Source organism: Pelodiscus sinensis, chromosome 12, assembly GCF_049634645.1.
Source record: "Pelodiscus sinensis isolate JC-2024 chromosome 12, ASM4963464v1, whole genome shotgun sequence".
Classification (NCBI taxonomy): Eukaryota; Metazoa; Chordata; order Testudines; family Trionychidae; genus Pelodiscus; species Pelodiscus sinensis.
In genome coordinates this window covers 37,746,882-37,769,504 of record NC_134722.1, presented here as the reverse complement: position 1 = coordinate 37,769,504, position 22,623 = coordinate 37,746,882, and the positions used below count along the sequence as shown (strand labels likewise).

Genomic DNA, 22,623 nt, shown 5'->3' with positions numbered 1-22,623 from the left:
GGCAGGTGAGATGGTGAAGAATGCACAGAGATGGCTGGGGGGCGCGTAGACGTGTGCTGTTGTAATGTAGGAGCTGTATCTCTTGAGTGGTAAGCATGGGAGGAACATGGCCAGCACTCCTGGCATGGTTCCCTGGGGGACCACTGAGGCTGAAACTGCTATGGAGTATACATCCACGGCTGGTTGGGCCACAGAGGATGTTGTCATAGGGAATGATCATGATATGAATGCCAGGAAGCCACTGAACCCAATGGATATGAATGGCATGATGAAAATCTGCTCCTACGTCCGCTGCCATAGTCAGTTTTTGGTGAGAGCAGAATAGGAGAGCAGGAGCCCTTTCTGGCATATGAGTGTGCCGCTGGGTATAAGACACCACTGAGAAGCACGGTGAGTAAGCTCCTGATCTAAGCGTTGTGCCTGGTGGAGGAGATTTTTGTAAGTGCTGCGTCTAGCGCAGCGCTATCTTATGCTGTGGTGCTGGAGCCCGGTCAAGTTCAGTCTGACCAGGGATTGTCTGTTCAGGCACTGCAGAGGTGCCTGTGGGAGCAGGTAGTGGTGGCATATAGCTTTGTAGATGACACTGCCTCAGCGGCACCAACCTGTGTGGCGTGCTTGGGTTCTGACTCAGCTCTCCCAGCTGGTAAAGACTTGCATTTCTCTGCGGTGCCGGAGACTGACGACATCAGGGAGCGAGAGGCTCTGGGGGTAGCGCTGGTAATGAGTGTGCCGGGGAAGCCCGTGAAGCTTGTGAGCCTTTGTGGGGTAGTGAAGCCACCCTGTCAACAGGCTTCTGCTCTCCCTATATCTCCTGTGGTGGCTGAAGGGACTTCTCCCAGAGGAGGTTTTTGAGACACATTTCATGGTCTTTTCTGGATCTGGCTGTCATGTTCTGACAGTGCAGACACTTATGTGCTGCATGAGTCTCTCCCAGGAAATTAATGCAGGAGGCATGGCCATCAGTAATAGGCATCGAGTCTCAACACGAGTCGCATCTTTTAAAGTCGGGAGAACCCAGCATGTTGAAGAAAAAGCCACGGCGGTGGTGCTTCTCCCTCTCTTTTTGCTTTAAGCGAACACTGAAAACGGTCATTAACTGACAAACCTATGAGGAAAACGCTAAACTAACTATAGTAATTTTTTGGTTTTCCTGTCAGGAAGAAGAGCACTGCTCTGACTCCGTCTTCAGTCAAGGATGGTAGAAAAGGAACTGTCAGGGCTCGCATGGCACAAGGAGCACTGAATCACCACAAATCTCCGATCAGTGGCGTAAGAATACACCGAAATCTGAATGGAGCACCCATAGGGACACCACTCAATGAAGAATTTAATATTTTTGAAAGATAGTCTGACAGGCTAGAAACCAAAGTCATATTTCTCCACAGTTGAGGTACAGGTTTGTAGTTTTTACTACAGATCAATGTGGGCTTAACAATTTATAAAGATAAAATGTAATGGCTAATTTAAAAAAAAAGGAGAGTTATTTTTCATTACTGACTTACTTTGAAAAAGACTTGTAGACACATATTCAAGCCTATTAACTCTATTTCTGATTAAATAAAGTTTTTGCATATAAAATATTACTCTTCAATCTGGATGGATGGGTTTTTCAATAGAAGCCATTCAGATAAAAAGCAGTAGTCAGTAAAGTACTGATCCTGTAAGCTGGTCTACAAAGACAAACCCCTGAATCTGTGCAGAGCTTCACTGATGCAAAAGGAATGCTGTACAGACATAAGGGTCTGCCCACAGAATAGATTTCAGAAATGGAATTTATGAGCTGACAATTCTAAATAAATATGTTCATAGATTTTGCACTTACTTTGTCAACAAAAGGATGATCCATGAAGTCTGGACCACCAATACTAAGGTTTAATACATCTATTTTCTTTAGGATGGCATAGTTAAAGGCATCCAGAAACCAAGATGTATAAGAGACCTGTTTATTAAAGAACAAAAGCCATCATTTAAAAATTAAATGAGAATATAACAAAATAATGGGTAGGAAAGAGTCAAAAGTAGAGTGCTGAAACAAAAAAATAGATTTGGGGTTTTTTTTTTGGTATTTAATATAAAAATTCATTTGATTTTTTTAAATCCTTAATTAAAATAACATTAAAAGAAAAAAGTAGGGCCCTACGTGAAGTTGATTTTCATTCCAAATTCTTAGTTGAAAATCAACTCCAGAAGGCAATTTTAAAAACTGGGTAAATGTATATTATTACAAAAATTAAAAACTCTCTTCTCTTTACAAAATTATTTTAAAGTTCATGGGAATTAACAGTACAGGCAGTCCCCGGGTTACATACAAGATAGGGACTGTAGGTTTGTTCTTAAGTTGAATTTGTATGCAAGTCGGAACTGGTACATATTGTAGGGGAAACTCTAGCCAAACATTTCTCCAGAGCTCAGTTTTATTCTCCCACACCTCACTTCCCTCAGTCCTTTATTCTCAAGCTGAGGTGTCTGCTGAGAAAAGCCGCTCCGCGTCTCCCTGGTCTGCTGGGGGGGGGTCGCTAGCTTCGCGTCTCCCTAGTCTGCTGGGGGGAAGCAGCTAGTGCGAGGTTGCCTCACCCCATTTGTAAGTAGGGATCCGATGTAAGTCAGATCCATGTAACCCGGGGACTGCCTGTATTTGCAATTTAAGTATGTCATTACAGAAAAGTCTGAATTAAAACAGAACATTTAAAGTATCTTACCTGATTATTTGTGAAGACCCTAAAAATGTGCAGTTCTGCATTTGGAGCAAATCCTTGGCATTCCCGCATGCTGGCTATTACACCTGCCACAAAAGTCCCATGGCCCAGACCTGTTTCAAATTAGTAGTAGTATAAAAGTTAAAATAAAATAAAATGTTAGAGGTTAAACCATTAAAGTTTTTTGAAAAATCCAGACATTTTGTATGCATAGCCAATTGTTTTTCTCTTTCATCTTTAGGAACATTTAAGTTTATTTTAAAAAGCAAGAGGAATGTTTGTCCAAGTTGAGAACTGGTTTCACCTCAATCTAAAATACTTTGCAACAGATACTAAGAGATTCCAACCAATAAGGATTTCTACAACTGAAACTGCATACATGGGGTGAAATCCTGGTCTCACTGAAACCACATTTCCCCTACTGACTTGAGTGGGGAAAGAATCTCACCCATTAAATATACTAGGGGGCTGTACCCCCCACTCGCTAACCTCCCTCTTTCTGGAAGTAGACAACCCTGGCTGCTGGGGAGGGCTGGGGCTGCAACTACACCAGCTTTGGTCTCTTCCCCCACTCTGGCTGTCACTGGGGAGGGCTGAGGCCAAGGCCGCGCTGGCACCACTCTTTTGCCCCCCGCCCCGGCCACAGGAAAGGGCTGGGGCGAAGGCTGTGGCAGCTACAGCTCTCTCCCCATCCCCCCAGCTGCTGAAGAGTGGAAGGCCGGGCTGGACCACAGCATGGCAGTCCCAGTGTTCCACGAGAGCCCTAGGGAGGGCCAGACTGGAAGTGGGTGTGGCTTGGCTCCTGTGTACACAAAGTGAGGTGACGATGTCACTCTGCTGTCCCGCAGGAAACTTTATTTATTTTTAAATATAAATATACACACACACACGGCTCGACAAATAATGCAATCTACTCACCTGTGGCAAATAGATTGCAACCCAGAAGAGCTGGATTCAAGCGATCTGCGCATGCGCAGAACGATCTGCGCATGCGCAGATCGCCACAGCTGGCGAGCCCTGTATATATTACACACACACACACACACACACACACACACACACACACACACAGAGGTAATGCTCATACTTAGAGAAAAAAGGATATCCCATTTCAACAGGTTATTTATAAGTTGACCAAAATATTTGACAAGTAAACTTGAGGGATAGGAAATATTTCCTTCCCCTCTCTCCTCCCCAAGTGTTTTCATCTGTCTGTTACAGGCGTTTTTCAACCTGTATGTGTATGTATGGTTTTGCTTTTATCTATTTTAAAATTGGCTGAATTTGAAACAAAATATCATTTTGAATAAAAATGATGCATAAAGCTAAGTATTAGCATAATGGCAGAACTGGTGTATAAGATGGGGGAAACACAAGACAATCATATAAAAGCAGATAAAAACGAATATGGAATGTTAGCATAGATCTGAGGAACTTATGTTGGTATCACAGTTTTACTTTTCCACTGAGAAACTATGTAGATTACTAATATTTAAAAGAGCTGCCAAAACTGTGACAATTCACTAGGTTACCTGAAAATGAATCAAAATATTATCCCTGATAAATGGAAAATATTAATTCACTAATATTAAAATACTTTCCAAAAAATTAGTGGTGAAAAAAAATGCCTACGACTTGACTCACCACCCATGTATTTCTACACTGTAGTTCTGCTTGGATGACATTTTCTCCCCTACCTCTTTCTTAAAATCCATGAAGAAATATGGTACATGATTAGAGACTTAAAATAAGAACCAGGGACATGTACAGCTATTCAGTAAACTTAGTGAGAGGTCAGAGTGGGAAGTTAGTGAGTGGTCGACTACTTAAGCTTATTGGGTAGTCCAGTGGAGTACTTGACTAATCGCTCCTCCCCACCCCCAATGCCTCTGTATGACAGGCAGCAAGGGGGCAGGGAGCGAGAACAGGAGCTGGTTCCTCCCAGTACCATCTCCACAGTGCCACCTTCTCCTCCTTCCCCTCTGCCCCCCACTGCCAGGTACTCCTTGCTGGGTCCCCCCAGAGACAAAGGGCTGCTGCTGCCAAACAGCCCCTGTTCACAGCAGCTAGGGCTGGCTGCAGCCAGAGACTGCTGCCAGAGCAGCCCCTGGATGTGGCCAGTCCTGGCCACCACAAACAGGGGCTGCTGGACTCAGCGCAATCTGGGACTGAGAATCCTGAACCAGTGGAAACTGGGACGGCTGTGCCTTTGCATTTTAAATGTAGTGAGAGCCCAACAGCTCTTACTGCATTTAAAATGCAGAGCGGCACCATGGGTGGCTCCTACAGCCAGTGCAGCTCCAGGAGCTACCTCCACTCCAGGAGCTACCTCTGCAGAGCAGGCCTTACTGACTAATCGTGTAGTCAATACAAACTGTGTTAACTACACGATTAGCCAGATAACCACAATTTAACATCCTTAGAGCACTCAACACATTATAGAATTAGGTCCATTAGCTGAGAAGACATCCAATTCTAATCTCAAATAATTTTATTTGGCAATCCAGGATGTAATACATGATGTAAAATATATAATCTATAGTTTTTAAACCTACCATCATCCAAAGTTCTTTCGTTAGTCCAGTTTGTTCGTTCTTTTACATTTTTGAAATGTGGATGTTTCTCACTCAATCCAGTGTCAAAGACAGCAACTCTTACGCCAGCACCTATACAAACATATTTCCTTGATTTAGCATTCGTATCAGTTTATTCTGGTATGTAAATAGAGGTTCTGGTGTGCTTAATACACTGGATGATCAAACACAAAGCAATTCATGTCTTCCAAAACCAAAAGTCCTAGTTCACTCTAGAAATTCACCTAATGAGCATTAGTTTCACTCAATTTCATAAAGGCAGAGACTAACTGCACAGAGTCTGGGGAAAAAAATGCCGAGTTAATTAAGACACAATAGGGGATTTGGATCAAGTTAAGTAGATTAACAATTAATCTCCTTTTTATTTTTAACTACAGACAAATATAAGTTAAAATTATACATGTATCATGGGTTTTTCAACAAAAATGATTTAATATATTTTTCTAATGAGCTGTTTTAAAAAAAATATATTAAGTTTACAAAGTAAAACACTTGAAAGGTCAAAAAATATAAAACCTTGCAACCTTGTCTTTTCCTCCATGCACATATGTTCTATGAGAAAGCACATCTGTAAGAAGGTTGGAACCTTAAACTTCCAACAAAGAACCAGCCACAATGTCCATACAAAATACCTCTACATTACAGCCACATCACCTACAAAAATCATCTATATGACACCCAAAACCCAGCCTTAGATATCTACAGCAATAGCTACATCATATATTTATACAGATGTATAGTAAAATCTTTGTAATTTTACATGAAAAATAATGAGATTAGGATTAGGACTGTATGTTTTCAGTGCAATGTGGAGAAATTTAATGTCTGAATTATGGCTGACTAGATGATGGAAATGCGAGGCAGTCTGGTATACAGATTTACCATGAGAACATTTGAGCAGTGAGAAGCTTGGGTACTTAAGGTAACATTTACATGCTTTAACTTCCTTGATATTTTTAGTGATTGCACTTCAAAAACAAAAAATGTGTCTTAGCTTGCAAAACTTCCATGCTTCTAAAGAGCATATCAGCGTTCACAATTATTGACAAGATTGGCTATCAACAGTGACATTTATTAACCTCCTTATGCTGGCTACAGAGACTCAATATTCTCTATTCCTTCCACTGCTGAACTCCTTCCCCCCCATTCCCTAGTTCACAGCCAATTATCCCTAACACAGATGCATGCTCTCTACCATACATGCAACAACTTGCTCCTCACCATCTCCCCTACCATGTTAAGGTTTTAAAAGTGATATGTATTAACGTAGTAGGGAAGCCAGGTAGGAAGGAGGAAGCATGTTGACAAGTGAGCTGTAGGGGGACAGAAAAAAGGTGACATGGGTGGAATGAAGAATTTGGAGATATGAGAAAAATCTGAACTATGTGTTCTCTTGCTAAATTAACCATTTAAAATACTTGATCTCATTTTTCAGCTCAAGAAAAGCTGCACCTAGATTGGTCTGCAAACATTCAAATGGTACATAGCACTTTTCTTCAAGTCAACAATGCTCGATAAATGTATCATAACACTAAGTACTTTTCAGGCCAGGTCTGCACTACAAGCATAACCGACAATGATTAAGGTTGGGAAGAGGTGTGAACAAAGACTATCATGGCTCTGCTGGCAAAAGCCCCTAATACAGTTATACCAGTCAAACTGCACATTTTCTGGTATAACATATTTTGCTCAGGGAGGCTGAAATAAACTGTCAGCAGAAGTACAAGTGTTCCAAATATAGACCTGTTGTCAGACGCTAGACAATTTAGATGCTCATCATGGATTAATAAATACAAAAAGGGAATTGACTGTGTATCCTTATTACTACAGGAGTTTACTTCTCACTTGTTTCAAAGACACTCCATTTTTTTATTTTCTGGCCAGACAATTATCCCCAACCAACAGAAAAAAGCATACCTGTATAACCCATTTGCCAGAGCACATCTGCCTGCAGAGTTTGAGCAACTTGCCGTGGTATAGCTCTCAGTAAACGCCTGCTTGAATGCCTCCCTGTTGCATGCCAAAATCCAGAGCCTAATGACAGACTTGCTCTTCTCAGAGGACGAGATGATTGCCATTTCTGAGTCCATCTGGTTTCATTGCATGGCAATGTAGGATCAGCTAGATATTATTTGTATTGAGGAAAAAATAGTAGTAAAACACAAAACATAGCATAGAAAATACAAATGAAATTATAAACATAAAATTATTACACTTTAGTGCTACTTTGAACTAGGGATGTTAAATATTGACTAATTGACAAATCCAATACTCAATGCATTTTGCTTCGACTATTCGATTAATCGATACTGTGCCTCCACCTCTGAAGTGTAGCAACAGCCCTAGGGTGTCTCCATGCGGCACTGCCACTTTGAAATGTCACGGGGAGCCCGGCATCAGGCTAGAGATGTTCCCAGGCTGCACATGGAGTTTCACAGTGGCAGCACCACATGTAGCCTGGGACTGGCCCCAGGCTCCAAGCAGCACCGCCTCTTTGAAGTACCCCATCCTCTCTACCCCCTCCCCAGCTGCCTCTTTTTAATAGAGGCAGGAAGTGGGGGTGGGGGTAGGAGGGCGGGAGTGACTAGACAACTAGTCCTTCACATCCCTACTTTGAACAAAAATTTTAGACAAGCTTTCACTTTTCAGACATTACAAATTTTATTTAAATCCTTAATACATCCTCTAAATACAACAGCTCAATTTTAAAAGCTAAGTAATACAGCTTAAATATGTGACCTGATTACCGATGACTGGGTTACATCTACACTATGTGCATCTTGCACAAGTAGCCTTTTCCGCAAGAGTTTTTGCACAAAAGCTTCTTGCGCAAGAGCACATCCACACCTCAAAGCACATTGCAAAAGTGATGTGCTTTTGCACAAGACAGCATACACACTGCATGGACACTCTTGTACGTGAAAGCTGTGATTGCCATCACAGAATTGCCATCAGAGCACCTGTGCTTTTTCCCATAGGGGTTTCGTGCACAAGAAACCCCTCTGTAGTGTCCACAATTGTCTTCTTGAGCAATAGCTGTGGTGCTAAAAGCAGTTATGCCTCAGAAAAGGATGTTTACCTACGGCAGAAAAAGCCCTCTGTTCTGCCGTTTAACTGCCCATTTAATTGCACAAAAGCTCATTTGAGGTGTGGATGCTCCGCAGGTTTTTGTGCAAAACTAGCTGTTTTTGCACAAAAATCTTGTAGTGTAGACGTAGCCTAGGTGACCCTGCTGCAAACAGTGGGAATTTCACCTATCAACTCACTAGTAGACATAGTTAATGGGATGAGCCTTTATCCAAAATAAATCATAATGTCCACAAGTCACTGCATTCTCATTTGTATTACACTAATTTTGTGGAACTAGAATAAAACCTACAGATTTTTAAAATGAATTTAGTGACATCAGAAATTAGGAACAGCTCTTTTGAAGGATGAATACATACTTACTCTCTGAATACTTGAGAGCGCGAAACACTTTCCGCTGGGGGGTTACTCTTTTGATGTTTGGATGGTCTTCCAGTGTCAGTACTCCATCCTTTTGTTTCTCTTTAATCTGGATTACCTCAAAATCACTAGGATAATCACTGGCTGGGTTGTTACGAGGTACAATCCTCCAGTTCTCTATGTCACTGTTCTTCAGTGCACTTGAAATAAATTTACTCCTAGCTTTAGCTGTAAAGTATCCATTGAAAGCCACAATATATTCTGCAAGCAGAACACATAAGAACATTAGAACATAAGAACGGCCATACTGGGTCAGACCAAAGGTCCATCTAGTTCGGTATCCTGTCTGCTGACAGTGGCCAATAGATGCCCCAGAGGAAGCGATCACAATAGGTAATCCTCACGTGATCCCTCCCGTCTCCCACTTCCAGAGAAACAGAGGCTAGGAACACCATTCCTACCTATCCTGGCTAATAGCCATTGGTGGACCTAACCTCCATGAATCTATCTAGCTCTTTTTTTAACCCTGTTAAGGTTCTAGCCTTCACCGCATCCTCAGGCAAGGAGTTCCACAGGTTGACACAGCACTGAGTAAAGAAAAACATCCTTTTGTTTGTTTTAAACCTGCTGCCTATTAATTTCATTTGGTGACCCCTAGTTTTTATACTGTGAGAATAAGTAAAACTTTTTCCATACCACTCAAATTTATAGACCTCTATCATATCCCACCTTAGTTTCCTCTTTTCCAATCTGAAAAGCCCACTTTTTTTAAATCTCTCTTTATATGAAACCCATTCCAAACCCCTCACCATTTTTGTTGCCCTTTTCTGAACTTTTTCCAGTGCCGATATATATATATTTTTAGATGAGACAACCACATCTGAACCCAGTATTCGAGAGATGAGTGTACCATAGTTTTATATAGATGCAATAAGATATTTTCTGTCTTATTCTCTATCCCTTTTTTAATGACTCCTAACATTCTATTTGTTTTTTTTTCCCTGCCGCTGCACACTGAGTGGATGTTTTCAGAGAACTATCCACGATGACTCCAAGTTCTCTCTCTCGAATAGTTGTAGCCAAATTAGTCCCAATCATATTGTATATATAGGTGGGATTATGTTTTCCAATGTGCATTACTTTACATTTATCAACATTGAGTTTCATTTGCCATTTTGTTGCCCAATCACTTAGTTTTGTGAGATCTTTTTGAAGCTCTTCAGAGTCTGCTTTGATCTTAACTATCTTGAGCACTTCGGTATCATCTGCAAATTTTGCCACCTCACTGTTTACCCCTTTGTCCATATTATTTATAAATAAATTGAATAGGGTGGGTCCCAAGACAGACCCTTGGGGGACACCACTAGTTACCTCTCTCCACTCAGAAAACTTCCCATTTATTCCTACCCTTGATTTCCTGTCCTTTAACCAGTTCTCAATCCAGAAAAGGACCTTCCCTTTTATCCCATAACTTACTTTACCTAAGAGCCTTTGGTGAGGGACCCTGTCAAAGGCTTTTTGGAAATCGAAGTTTACTACATCCACTGGATCCCCCTTGTCCATGTTTGTTGACCCCCTCAAAGAACTCTAGCAGATTAGTAAGGCATGATTTCCCTTTACAGAAACCATGTTGACTTTCCCCCAGTAAATTATATTCATCCACATATCTGACCATTTTATTTTTTACTATAGTTTCAAGTAATTTCCCCGGTAGTGATGTTAGACTTACCAGCCTGTAATTACCAGGATCACCTCTAGAGCCCTTTTTAAATGTTGGTATCACGTTAGCTATCTTCCAATCATTAGGTATGGAAGCTAATTTAAAGGACAGGTTACAAACCACAGTTAATAGTTCTGCAATTTCCCATTTGAGTTCTTTCAGAACTCTTGGGTGAATGCCATCTGGTCCTGGTGACTTGTTACTGTTAAGTTTATCAATTTGTTCCAAAAACTCCTCTAATGACACCTCAATCTGGGACAGTTCCTCAGATCTGTCACCTAAAAAGAATGGCTCAGGTTAGGGAATCTCCCCAATATCCTCAGCCGTGAAGACTGAAGCAAAGAATACATTTAGCTTCTCCACTATTATTTTATCATCTTTGAGGGCTCCTTTAGCATCTCAATCGCCCAAGGGCCCCATTGGTTGCTTAGCCGTCTTCCTGATTCTGATGTACTTAGAAAACATTTTGTTATTATCTTTTGAGTTTTTGGCTAGCTGTTCTTCAAACTCCTTTTTGGCTTTTCTTATTATATTTTACACTTAATTTGACAAAGTTTATGGTTTTTTCTGTTTTCCTCACTAGGATTTGACTTTCACTTTTAAAAAAATCTTTTTATCTGACACTGCTTCTTTTACTTGGTTTTACGGTGGCACTTTTTTTGTTCGTTTACTGTGTTTTTTAATTTGGGGTACACATTTAACTAGGGACTCTATTTGAAAAGTTTCCATGCATCTTGCAGAGATTTTACTTTTCTCAGTGTACCTTTTAACTTCTGTTTAACTAACCTCCTCGTTTTTGTGTAGTTCCCCTTTCTGAAATTAAATATCACAGTGTTGGGCTCCTGAGGTGTTTTTCCCACCACAGGGATGTTAAGTTTTATTTCATTATGGTCGCTATTTCCAAGTGGTCCAGTTATATTTACCTCTTGAACCAGATCCTGCGCTCCACTTAGGTCTAAGAATAGCCTCTCCCCTTGTGGGTTCCAGAACCAGCTGCTCCAAGAAGCAGTCATTTAACCTATCAAGAAATTTTATCTCTGCATCCCATCCTGAGGTGACATGTGCCCAGTCAATACGGGGATAGTTATTATTATCGAGTTTTTTTAATTTGATAGCTTCTCTAATCTTCTTTAGCATTTCATAGTTACTATCACTGTCCTAATCCAGTGGTCAATAATATATCCCTACAGCTATAGTCTTATTATTGGAGCATAGAATTACTATCCATAGAGTTTCTGTGGAACATTTTGGCTCATTTAAGATTTTTACTTCATTTGATTCTACATTTTCTTTCACGTATAGTGCCACTCCCCACACCACACAGTAATACAAATTACATACAAATCATCATCATCATGTATCTAAGATTCAAACTTTTTTTTTAAATGTATTACCATGTTCTACTACTGTTGAAGAGAATTCCACCTTCAAAGTAAGACGAGAACATCCAGAACATAGGTGGGTGTCATGAGAAGAATTTCTTAGTCTTGTACCCAGATGTTTTTTGCCACAGAGTAAAATTAAAATCAGCATCAACCAGATGTTTGCAAACTTCATGGTCATAAGAGAATATGATTTTATTCCAAGAATTCCATATATTCAAATGACACGTTTCGTCTTTATAAGTTAGTTCAATTTTGTATCAATAAACGTTGCCTTTGCTCTGCTGTTCAACTGGATAGTCCTAAAGTTTTGTCCAAGTTAAGCAAAAATCTAGATTTCATGGTTTTTTGACATTAAGCCTAGTAAACAGGCTCATTTCTTTCTACGTTTTTTCTCCATTTTGGATTAAAAGATTCTCTCACTCAGAATGTAATATCTGAGTCCTGTACTCCATTTTGGATGGAAAAGGTAAGCACAAGATAGAATTAAGCAATTTTTTTGCAATACAACCTGCAAAATAAACACACACACACACAAAATTAGATGTGCCATACAAAAACCTGTATTACAACAATAACTGAGATTCCTCAATTATTACCAGATAGAAACCATTTTAATTTAAAAGTCTCAGAGGGCTACCATGTTAGTCTGTAACTTAAAAATACAGAACAAATACAAAACAAAAAACCCTTAAAAAAACACAATGGTCCTGTAGCACCCCAGAGACTAACAAAAATATATCAGTAGTATCATAAGCTTTCATAAGCACAACCTAGATACTACCGATATATTTTTGTTAGTCCCCAAGATGCTACAGAACCATTTTATTATAAATATGATTCTCTTATTTTATTTTTGTAGTTTTCAAACCTGCTGACATTGGTTAATAACAAACATATCATATAATGACATTGTCTCATTCATTTTTGCATAACATTAAACACAATAGGACCCAAACCTGGCTAAGATTTAAGGGCACTATGATCAAATATTATTATGTGTATTACCATAACAACTAATAGTGATAATGTAACAATGAATATTAACATTGAGAAGTATTATGGAAAGATTCATATAAGGACATGAAAATAAGATGTTTTTGTTTTATCAACAAGTTTTTCCACATATTTACTTAGTTGAAAGTACAGACAAATTTCACATCTGACATTATGTGTCATAGAAACTGAAGACAAAGGAATGTAGTGAGGATGAATCCACCTTCATTTTGTCTACTCATATGCAAGAGCCGACATTAGTTTATACTTATGACAGTGAAGTGCCATAAAAATTCCACTCAAGATTCCCCATAAAGGACTTATTATTTAGAGACTTGTGTTTCTTGAATGAAGATTTAATATAATTAGATAATATCACTGGGGGGATTACAGTGTAACAAGGGGTCTGTGAAAATGCTTTTCCTCTGAATCTAGGCCAGCTAGGCTCTATCATACACAATGCATTAGTATGCACTTGTTATTCAGAAAACTGACTTTAAAAACAGATAAAATCCTGAATGCTACATTGATATTTTAAAACCTTTACTTGGATTTAGGGATGAAGCAATAGGAAATCTTGGATGGACAGCTCTGCTGTCTGAACCAGAGGATACCCAACAGCCAATATTTTTGATCCAAGTTGAGTTAAAATACAGACTCGTAAGTGACAAGCTATAAGAAACAGACGATGGCAATGTGATTTGTCCTGCTCCATTCAAGAGAGTCAGATCAGGATAAATCTTCATAACTAAATAAATAACTCAAGTACAACAGGAATCCACTGAGGTTTCTAATAAAAAAATGCAGTCTAAAAATACCTGCTGAACTCAGAGAAGAGAGCAGCTGAAGACAAAGCAAGAGGACATGGGGATATAGAGATTCACTCCATCCTTATTGCAAACCAGCCATTCAGCGGTGATAAGAACCAAGAGGCTGAAGACAGTTCATTGATTCCCAATTCCTTTATCATTCCATCACCTTATTTGTGGTTTACCATGTCCTCTGTGAAAGGCAGCAGCACAGGAGGGCAAGGGGCTTGGCGGCAGCCGATACACATGGGGAGCCAGCTTGAAAGCCAGCTTCCCCATGTGGGCTAGCTCCCACTTCACCCTCCGTGTTACTGCCTCTCTATCAGAGGCAGAAGTGAAAGGGGTAGGTGGCTCCACGAAGCTGGCACATGCAGAAAATTGGCTTAAAAGCCAGCTAAACATGGGCACTGCCTCCCTCCCCCTTGGCAGCAAAGGAGCAGGTGCATATAGGCATTTTATGATTAACCGATAAGCCCAGGCTTATTGGTTATTTGTGTGCACAACTACACTCTAACATCCTTAATACAACCCTGTTAGTATTTATGCGTGTCGACAGGTTTTAGATTCTTTAAAATGCACACAGATGTGCTAGTTTTTCTGGTGTGTGTGGATGTAATTTTTTTTCAGCAAGGGCCAGATGGCAAGTTTTTATTAACCTAGTTAATATTGTAAATACTGTAACATTTCTTCACTTTTATTTGTTATATTATTAACTAGAAGACTTTAGGGTTGCCTGGGTCGTTCAGCGCAGGGGGATACTGTTGTGAGTGCAGGGGTCAGGGCAGGGCCTTGGGGACATGGCGAGCTCAGGGCAAGAGACCAGGGATGTGAGAAGGTGCAAGAGTAAGGTTGGGGTGTGAGGAGGGGTTCCAGGGCAAAGGGTGGAGGTGGCCACTGGCTTCTCCTCAGGGGCAACCCACGACATCAGGGACAGCGCATCCTCTCTGCTGGCTTATCCCTAGGGGCCAACAGGGGCCCTGTCCCTCCCTAATGGCCCAACCCCTCCTGAGAACATTCATCTATCAGTTTCCTAAATGAAAGCTTAAAAAATTAGTGGTCCTGTAGCACCCTAGAGACTAACAAAAAAATGCAGATAGAATCAATTGGGTTGTGCCCACGAATGCTCATGATACCGTCTATGGCTATGTCTATATTGGCAGCTTTTTGCACAAGAAAATCTTGCGCAAGGGTTCTTGTGCAAGAACTCTCGCACAAGAAAATGTCCACACTGCCATGTGGGAGATGTGCTTTTGTGCAAGGGCATCCATGGCAGTGTGGACGCTCTCCTGCCCAAGAAAGCTCTGATGGGCATTTTAGCCATAGGGCTTTCTTGCACAAGAAATCCCTGCCAAGCGTCCACACTGCCCTCTTGCGCAAGAGTGCTTACACCTGTTAAAAAAGAGTGTAGCTTTTGCACAAGAAGCCCTCTCTTTCCACACCCTACTGTAAATTGTCTTGCGCAAGAGCAGGTGGGTAGTGTGGACGCTCTGCGGATTCTTGCGCAAGAATGGCCATACTTGCACAAGAAGCCGTGAGTGTAGACATAGCCTTCATGTTTTGCTAGTCTTTAAGGTGCTACTAGATTATTCGTTGTTTCTTAGGTTTAATTTAAGTTATTAAACAGTTTAAGTGTTTTAACTTTCTCATCTTAATTTATCAAACATCATTTTAAATCAAGCAAAATATCATGTCCAACACAAAAGATGTCAATATTTTCTTTATTTATGGCAGGGGTAGGGAACCCTTTTTGAGTCAGGGGTCACTGACCCACAGAAAAATCAGTTGGGGACCACACAAATGAGAAGCAAAAAATCTTCCTCCCAAACCCTCACTCTTATGGCCCCCAACGAAGACAGTTCACTCTTCTGGCACTCCAGCCCCACCGGGTGAAGGAAAGGGACAAGGAGAACTGAGGTTCAGGGCTTCCCATAGGCCAAATTTAGGTTCCTGGGGTTGCAGAGTTAGTGGATTTTGTGGACGCCCTTAGGCTCCGGGGTGGGAACAAAAAAGAGAGATTCAGTTTGTGGGACAGAGCTGCCAGTGGGATAGGGATGCAGGATCTGGGCAGGAGGTGGGGTGCAGGACAGGGTAAAGAGGGTAAGGTCTGGAAGGGAGTTTGGTGGCAGAAGAGGGTGTGGGTACAAGATGGATCTGGGGGCTGGAGAGGGTTGGGGGAGTAATACAGAATAGATGAGAGGGTGAGAATGCAGCTAGTTCGGGAGAGAGACAAAGATGTGGAGAGTAAAGGAAAGTGCAACTTCTGCAAAGAAAAATTGTAACCCCCCCTCACATCTTCCCTCTTCTCCAGCCTTGCTCCCCATGGCCCCATGATCCCTCCCCCACACCCTGATCCTCTGCATTGCCCCTTGCCCCTCAGTGCAACCTCGTCCCCGTATCCTCCTTCACCCCAGCACAGTCACCTGCAGGACAGCAGCGTTTGGATTCGCAGTCCCCTGGGAGTAGTGCTGGGGGGCAGAGTCTCTTCCTTGCTTGGCCCAGCACTTTGTCTGCAGCTCTGGGGCAGCCTAGAGCTGTCTCAAGCCTGGACAGGTGCAGCAGGAAGCTGGGAAAGGGGCTCCCCACTCTTGCACACAGCTCCTGGGGAGCAGCATGGTGCAGCCCGGGCCCTGGCACACCATGTGTGAAGGCTGCCCAGTCCCTGTTCTGCAAAGCAGGCCCAGCCCTGCTCCCTCCTAAAGCTGGAGGAAGCCCCAGGAATGCATGCATGCACCTCTCCACCCCCTTCAGGAAGCCAGAGCTGGTGCTCCAGCCTGCAGCTGCATGGCTGAGGCTGGAGCCGCAGGACCAGCTCCCCACTGCGCAGAGGGAGAAGAGGGTCTGAGCTCCCGCCCCACATGCCAGTAAAAATCAGCTTGCATGCTGCTTGTGGCACACGTGCCAGGGGTTGCTGACCCCTGTTCTAGACAATATTAATAGGAGACTTGGCAATATTATATTCCTAGACACAGCATTCACTATAAGGTTATAACTGGTTACAAAAGAGCAAGACCAGGCAAAACACACTCCAGCAGCACACGCTACTCAAGCTCACTGTTAAAATGGTCTTTCATATCTTTCCTGTGATGTATAGCTCTATTTTGAATTCTTCTTATAGAATACATATTTGGCTATTCAAATTCACCAGACAGCAGCTTCACCACAGAAACTTTTCCGACTTAATATCTCACAGATATTATGTAGCACGCAGCAGGGTGTTAAAACCCTTGGGATTTCTACCCCCCTCCTTCCCCCCTCCCCCCCCGAGCTCCAATCTCATAGGCAGTTTCATGTGTCATGGAAGCAAAAGTTAAGCAAGGACACCTAGGATTACTACTGGTATTTAAACATTCCCAATGGTAATCCATTGATCCAGGAAAAAAGTCTATCTGCAGCTTTAACAGTCCTGCGTTCTTAAATATGCACCTTCCATGACCATCCCACACGTCATTTTCCCAGTGATCTACCAGCACTTCCAATACCATAGAAAATAGCCCCTTTTCTGTTCATGTAATGTGCAGCAAAGTGGTCTGGGGCTAAAAAACAGATACATTTATTACCCCACCACAGTTTGGGAAGCCCACGGACCAAAACTATCCACTATTGCTCAAAATCCTACATAGTAAGGATGTAAAAGATTAACAGGCACCTGGACCCGCTGGAGCAGGCCCCTGCCCATGGCATGGCTCAACGTGGTGGGCCCTGGCCAGCTGGAGCAGGCCCTAGCATGTATGTCACACAACGCAGTGGGCCGTGGCCAGCCGAAGCAAGCCCCTGCCCACAGGATGGCACGGTGGGCCCTAGCCAGAGCACCCGCGGCACAGGCAAGCCCCACAGCACAATGGGATAGAAAACTGGTGCGACAAGGTCAGACCAGAGAGCTGCTACAGAATGGAGAAAAGGCAGCCCCAAAAGGCCTGCTAATTAGAGGTGGAGGGCTGCAAGACAATTAGAAGCAACTGGCAGGAAGCTGGCCCAGGCAAACTGCAGCCAGCTGATTCTACTTCAGGCCTGCTGGGGGCCTTTAAAAGCCTCCCCAGTTAGCAGGTGGAAGAGAGAGTGAGATGATGGAAAAAAAGGTAGAGGAAAGAAGAAAAGAAAGCAAGGGGATTGAGACAAAATACTAGGAGGAAGGAATGGCTGGGCTTCCTATTCCAGAAACCAGCTGCCAGCCTCAACCCTGACAAAGGGGGAAAGCTGCTGGTCCAAATGTTGGCCACAGAAGGAAGGACCTTCACCCCAGGTGGTGTCAGGGGTGAGATCAGCTGTGAGGCTTTGCGGTGATCCTAAGGCCAATTAAGTTAACCTCTCTTAAAGGAGAAGGAAATATAGAGGATGTCGTGAAGGTGCTGGTGTAGGCCACTGCTGCACAAGAGGCAACTAGAGTGCAAGTGGCCACCCAGCGGGAGTTGGTTTGACTCCAGCAGGTAACAAACTAATAGGCGGTGAACTATTTGAAGGCCCTAGCTATCCAGACAATCTATAGGGGACCCAGCCATTACGGGCCAGATATTACCTCCAGATGACAGGGGACGATGATGTGGACGCCTACATTCTGGCCTTTGAAAGAACAGCTTTGTGTGACACCTGGCCCCAAGCCCCTTTCTTGGGTGGGGAGGACCAGAAGGCATGACAGATGAAGCAGCTTCTGATTACTCACAGTTGAAAGCTGAGATCCTGGCACTGTCTGAGGTAATGGCAGCTGTGAAAGCCCAAAGGTTCCATGAGTGGAAATACCAGGACGACAATTCACATAGGTCCCAACTGTTTGACCTGATCTATTTAGCCCAGAAATGGCTGCCGCTTGAGACCCACAGCCCAGAGAAGATTGGCTCCAGCTGATCACCGGGCTCCATGCTCGGCAGTGCCGCACAGCTGATCCAGGCTTATAGCTGTGAAGCGCTGCCACTTTGAAGTACCACCTCTTCACCACCACCCCTTTTTTGCTGCCTCTGATAGAGGCAGGAAGGAGAGGGAAATCTACTAGTTGACTAGTCAACTGACTATCCAATAAACATTTGCTTATTGGATAGTCGACTAGTCCTTAACATCCCTAGTAGAAACCACCTCATTACTGGACTCTAGGAATGCACTCATGCTGGTCTCAGGGAAGCTAGTGGGGTGGGACCAGCTGTCCTGAGCCAAGTGCATTGGAATATCCTGTGTACATGTGGATGTCAACTATTACCCTGCCATCCCCGTGAAGATAAAAGTCCAAGGGAGTGTCATGAGGATGACTGCAGGGGCGGTCCTAGGGCTCCCCTATCCAGTTGTCATAGAACGGGACTTCAAGCTAGGGAAAACAAGCCAGGAGAGGAGGGCAGCTAAGAGGTTGGGAATTAGAATCTTGGCCCAAAATCTGAAGCATGTGCTTCAGAAGGGGAAGGCAGCTCCAACTAGTAGAAGGGCAATCCAGAAAGTAGATGACCCAAAAGCAGGACCCTGTTCTGGGGGAAGGGGTGGAAGAGACTGAGGATAGATCCCCTTGAGCTCAGAGGTTCTGGTGGAACCCTCACAGAACTTTGGGCAGGATCAAGCCAATGATCCAGTCTATCATAATATCTGTAAGGATGTAGTTGAGGTTAATGGGGTCCCAGTGGAGGGAAGAGCAAAGTTCCAGGGCCCTATTATATAATTAAGGGGGACCTGCTATATAGAGTAGTTTGTATACAGGAGTAAGTGGTGGAACAACTCTCCAGTGCCTCAAAAGCACCGGAGGGCAGTACTGGATTTAGCCTAGCGTCACTTGTTTGGGGGGCATCTAGAGGTATATAAAACCCTGGACCAGATTTTATAGAGGTTCTTTTGTCCAGAGGTCTACGTGGAAGTCTGGAGATATTGTGCCTCCTGCCCAGAGTGTCAGTTTCAAGGGCCCTGACCACACCTGAGGGCCCCATTGGACTAATTCAAATTTTCTCTAGGGTAGGGATACCCAAAGAAATCCTAGCAGATCAAGGGACACTCTTTGTATCCAAGTTAATGAGGGACCTGCATACAACAATTCGCATACGGGCCCTGAGGATGTCAGTCTATCATCCCCAAACCAATGGCCTCATTGAACGGTTTAACAGGACTCTGATAAGTATGATAAAGAAAGTGGTAAGCTGGAACTGAAAAGACTGGGATACCCTGCTGCCATATCTCATGTTTAGCAAAAAGGGAAGTCCTCCAGACTTCTACTGGCTTCTCCCCCCAGTAGAGTTGAGGCCCCAACTCAACAAGGTAGAAGCAATGTAAACCTGGTCTCAGCCAGCAAAGCAGAAGCAGGTCAGGACATTTCTAGAACTGGTTGGATATTACCGCAGATTCATTCCCCACTTTGCTTCTAGGGCGTATCCCCTGACTGACCTGACAAGTGCTTTTAGCCCTAGACTTTCAGAATGAGTTAATCTTGTAGACTGATGCCTTGTAAGTGGGGTTAGGGTGGCACTGTTCCCTCTTAAGATTTTCCATGCATGGGCTGGTTGAATTTTCTTGTGGGTAGGTTGAAATGTATCTGTACTACCAATATTGAGGTAGTGTGTGGATATGCACCCAGAAATACAAACAAAAACCATAGACAAACATATTTTAAATAGTCCATAGATATTGAAGAAAACATATTAAAGAAAGGGATAATTAACAAGGAGCAATGCTTATGATTATTTAATATGAAAAATCAAATAAAAAGAAAATTAACACTACCCATCCATGCCTCCACCAATGCCATATACCAGGAGTAGGCAATAAGTTTTGATGGAGGACCACTCCAAGAATTTGTTAAGTGGTGGAGGGCTATGCTTTTTCATTATATTAATGGAGGATATGCAGGGGTCTAGGATGGGTGCAGAAGGGAGCTGGAGGTGTGGAAAATAGGAAGGAGTTTGGGTGAAGTAAGGGATTGCGAGCTGCGGCAATGGACTGGGATGAGGAGGGGGTGCAGGACATGGGAAGGAGTTGTGACCTGGGGCAGGAGTGCAGGAGGATGTGCAGAGATTTGGGCTGCAACCTGGGATAGCAGATTGGGGTGCAAGGTCTGAGAGTGAATTGTGACCTGAGGATGGGTGTAGGAGGGGATGCAGTGTCTGGGAAGGTGCATGGGGGCTAGAGCAGGGGTACAGAAGCTTTGGGTTACATGTGGTAGAAGGGCAGAAGGAGGGTTGGGGGAGGGGGGAGAAAGACAGAGAAGCTAGGAGACCATACCTATGTAAGGATGTTACATTTAGATTAAATCAACTAATCGAATAGTTTATGGAATTTGCATCAACTATTCAATTAGGGCACCTCTGCCTTTGAAACGTAGCAAGAGCCAGCAGGGATCTTGTTACATTTCAAAGGCAGAAGCACTGGGGGAGCATGGAGCCAGCGGGGGACTCAAGCAGTCCCCCACTGGTCTCATGATCCCTGCTTCTGAAATGTACAAGAGCCTAAGGTCTCTTGTATACAGGCAGTCCCCAGGTTACATCAGTCCGACTTAAGTCGGACCCCTAGTTACGAACTGGGGGGGGAGGAGCGCAGCTAGTGCGGGGTGCCTCCCCCACTGTCGCCGCCTCTGGCGGCGCTGGGGGCACTTCCCCCCAGCAGACCAAGGAGATGCGGAGCTAGCACCCCCCCCCCAGCAGATCAGGGAGATGTGGAGCAGCTTTTCTCGCCGTGGAGGACGCGGGCAGTGGGACCGCCGAGACACGCCACGGTCCCGCCACCCGCGTCCTCCGCGGCAAGAAAAGCCGCTCCGCGTCTCCCTCGTCTGCTGGGGGTGGTGCAGCTAGTGCGCCGCTCCCCCCACCCCCCAGAAGACCAGGCTCTTCTCGCCGACGCCTGGGGTAGCTGCCGGGTTGGTCCCACAGTGCCGAGGTGTGGCGGCACTGGACCAACCCAGCAGCGCCGCACCTCGGCGCTTCGGAGACCTACCCGGCAGCGCCCCAGCTGCTCTACCCCAGGCGTCCAGATTCAGCCGCTGTTGAAACTGATCAGCCGCTGATTCCAGGAAGCCCGGGACAGAGCAGCTCTGCCTCGGGCTTCCTGGAGTCAGCCGCTGGTCAGTTTCAGCAGCGGCTGACTTGGGAGCAGCTGGGGTGCTGCCGGGTTGGTCCAGTAGCGCTGAGGAGCGGCGCTGCGGGACCAACCCGGCAGCACCCCACCTGCTCTACCACAGGCATCCCCAAGAGCAGCTGGGGTGCTGCCGGGTTGGTCCCGCCGCACCAAGGGTCGGCGCTACCAGACCAACCCACCAGCACCCCAGCTGCTCTGCCCCAGGTGTGTCCGATTCAGCCGCTGCTGGTCAGTTTCAACAGCAGCTGAATCTGGACGCCAGTTCCGACTTACATACAAATTCAACTTAAGCCCATAAAAGCTACCTTATGAAGAAACAGATGGCACCAAATGAAACAAAAATTCTATTCAAGAATTTATGCAGAAGCTTCCTTACTGTGCAAAACAGACTGACAAAAAGTGTTTTAAATCGTCAGCACTGGGAGCGATTCTTCACGTTATGTAAATAGCTTGGGCTCCCAATAAGGACCTGGGGAAATGGAAGGATCGCTGAGAACAAAGTGTACAGCCCGTCCCACAACCCCACGCTGAGCAGCTTCTTCATCCCGCAGAGCTGCGCTACAGGGCTCCCGCCGCATTGCCATGGGACCCCTTGCTCCCCACGCATGCCCCCCCCATCCCCTGTGGCGCCGTCGCAGCTTAGGCTGCGGTCACACCACTGCGGAGCCTCCCCGCCGGGCCGCCTCACACGCAGCCCTGTGCGCCGGTGAGGCGCCGCCCCTCAGGCCGCCTCCACTCCAACACCCCCCCCCCCCCTCCGCCTCTAACCGTCTCTTCTCCGCAGCACCGTGCCCAGCGCCGCCAGACGCCATTTTGAGCGGTGTTTACTAACGACGTCTCGCGAGAAGACGGCAGCCAACAAAAGTGGAACTATGACCGGACGCACAGGAGGGAGGAGCGAGAAGGGACACAGCAGAGGCGCATGCGTTGAGATTTGGCTGGCCCAATCAC

At 44.4% G+C, this 22,623-nt stretch overlaps 1 protein-coding gene across 1 annotated transcript in view; it reads right to left on the bottom strand.

Moving 5' to 3' along the window:
* MBTPS1 (membrane bound transcription factor peptidase, site 1) overlaps positions 1-22,583 on the bottom strand; it is a 90,589-nt gene extending 68,006 nt beyond the window's left edge. The window contains exons 1-7 of the mRNA XM_075940324.1: positions 22,441-22,583; positions 11,852-12,350; positions 8,741-8,998; positions 7,208-7,411; positions 5,252-5,362; positions 2,700-2,809; positions 1,823-1,939 (exon numbers count right to left, since the gene is read on the bottom strand). Of these exons, the coding sequence (XP_075796439.1) occupies positions 1,823-1,939; positions 2,700-2,809; positions 5,252-5,362; positions 7,208-7,411; positions 8,741-8,998; positions 11,852-12,020 (969 nt within the window). The 5' untranslated portion in view covers positions 12,021-12,350; positions 22,441-22,583. The remainder of the gene's footprint in view (positions 1-1,822; positions 1,940-2,699; positions 2,810-5,251; positions 5,363-7,207; positions 7,412-8,740; positions 8,999-11,851; positions 12,351-22,440) is intronic.
* Positions 22,584-22,623: the final 40 nt, after the last annotated feature.